The following is a 2,104-nucleotide window of genomic DNA, read 5'->3' on the forward strand; positions in this document are numbered from 1 at the left end:
TTTTTTCATTGATGGCCTTCATAATTCTGGGATTCACATTTAGGTCCTTAATCCATGCTGAGTTGGTTTTTGTATAAGGTGTGAAGTGAAGGTCTTGTTTCAATCTTTTGCATATCGTTTTCCAGTTCTGCCAGCACCATCTGTTGAAAAGACTATCACCTCCCCATGCGAAATATTTAGTTGTTTTGTCAAAATTCAGTTGACTGTATATAGATGCGTTAAATTCTGGGTTCTTGATTCTGTTCCATTGATCTATGTATCTTTCATTGTACCGGTACCAAGCTGTTTTGAGCACTGTAGCCGTGTAGTAAATTTTGAAGTCAGGAAGTGATAGGCCTTAATCTTCGTCTTAAGCAGTGCTTTGCTTTTCTATATAAAGTTTGTTTCTTCCTGTGTTTCTTTCTTTTCCATATAATGTTTGTAATAGGACAGTGTCTTTTAACTTGTGAGATTTAACTGGTGGTTGGGTTAAAGGAAGAATTGCTACAGAGCAAAAGTGGGAAAAAAGTGAAAAGTGCTGCTTTTGGTTTATGATAATTATTATCATATAGTTGGTATCCCAAAAAGTGGATTTGATGTTTATCTCTTCAATCACTCACTAGCTTTGTACCGTTGGAAAATTCTCTTTGCTTTCTGTATTGTCTAAGATTTGCCTTAGATTTCATAGGCCTCAAGGAAAATTACTGTGAATAGTGATAATAGTGTAAAGGAATACATAGCTTTTGATTGGTGACTAGCTGATTGCATTTCTTTGCTTCTTCCAGGTACAACAACTGCAGGTCTTGTTACTGCAAGCCCATGGAGGTACCATGCCTGGATCTATCAAGTAAGAGTCATAGACTAATTTTAAATGTATATTATGTTGTTAAGTGCCGTTGAGTCAGTTCTGACTCAGCAGCCCTGTATAGGGTTTCCGAGGAGCAGCTGATAGGTTTGAACTGTGACCTTGTGGTTCACAGTCCAGTGCTGATCCTGTAGCACCACACCTGGAGTCTAAATGTATATTATAACAGAGGCAATTTCTTCTGATAGGAGCTCTGGTAGCATAGTGGTTACAAATTGGGCTGCGAACCGCAAGGTCAGCAGTTCAAAACTATCAGCTGCTCCGCGGGAGAAAGATGAAGCTTTCTGCTCCCATAAAGATTTACAGCCTCGGAAACTCTGTACAGGGTCACTATGGGTTGGAACCGACTCTACGGCACTTAACAACAACAAATTTCTTCTGATAATTTGTTTTACCCTAATATACTGAAACTTCACCTAAAACTTGGTGTCAAGGTAGGGATCTTACTTTTTTTTTTTTTTTTTTTTTTTTACTTTTTGAACCATAGCTAAGTTATGTTAAGGTAGCCAGGTGTAATAGAAACAGATATAGACGAGATTATGCCCTCAGCCATTTAATTCTGATTCTGTGAGGAAAAGCTGTTTCTTTCCCCCTGTCTTATTTTATTGTTTACTTATTATATCTCTGTTGTTGTCAACTACCATCAAGTCGGCTCTGACTCATAATGACCCTATATAGGGTTTCTGAGGAGCCACTGGTGGGTTTGAACCAGTAACCTTGAAATTACCAGTTAAGTGCTTATCCTACAGTCCCATACCAGGACTCATGGATATAAACTCATGGATATTTGTTTTATTCTGTCAGTTAATTAATATCCAATACTATCACTATTTATTTCGTTTCTTAAATAGTTCCTGCTTTGTCCATTAGGAACTCCTTCAGGTTGGCTCCTATGTACTTTTTTGGTTCTGACAAGCCCTCATCTTTCTTAAGCACTTCTATAAGATGTTCTACACTTAGCTTGTATTCCCTGCCTCAGTCGTGAAATCAACCATATCTCCAAGGAGCCCTGGTTTATTTTCTTGTAGAGTGGTGTTTACAGACCAAGATCTGGCCACTAGGTATGCTCATTTTTACTGGGTTGTCCCTGCTTCTAGCTCCTCTTAGCAGATAGAGCTAGGAAACATGTACATATATGTACTAACCTATTTTTGTATCTATCTGTATATATTTTTATTAAAAAGTGTGAGTTTATTCTGATACTTATGATTCTAATCCCAAAGTACCCTTTTTTTTTTTTAATTTAAGGTTTTTATTGTG

The 2,104-nt window shown here is 37.4% G+C and overlaps 1 protein-coding gene across 1 annotated transcript in view; it reads left to right on the forward strand.

Moving 5' to 3' along the window:
• The window catches only part of KIF4A (kinesin family member 4A), a 236,359-nt gene that overhangs the window by 78,321 nt on the left and 155,934 nt on the right, over nucleotides 1–2,104 (forward strand). Inside the window, 1 exon segment of the mRNA XM_006878266.1 lies at nucleotides 765–826. Within this exon segment, the coding sequence (XP_006878328.1) occupies nucleotides 765–826 (62 nt within the window).

The sequence above is a fragment of the Chrysochloris asiatica genome, unplaced genomic scaffold (genome assembly GCF_000296735.1).
Source record: "Chrysochloris asiatica unplaced genomic scaffold, ChrAsi1.0 scaffold00118, whole genome shotgun sequence".
NCBI classification, from domain to species: domain Eukaryota; kingdom Metazoa; phylum Chordata; class Mammalia; order Afrosoricida; family Chrysochloridae; genus Chrysochloris; species Chrysochloris asiatica.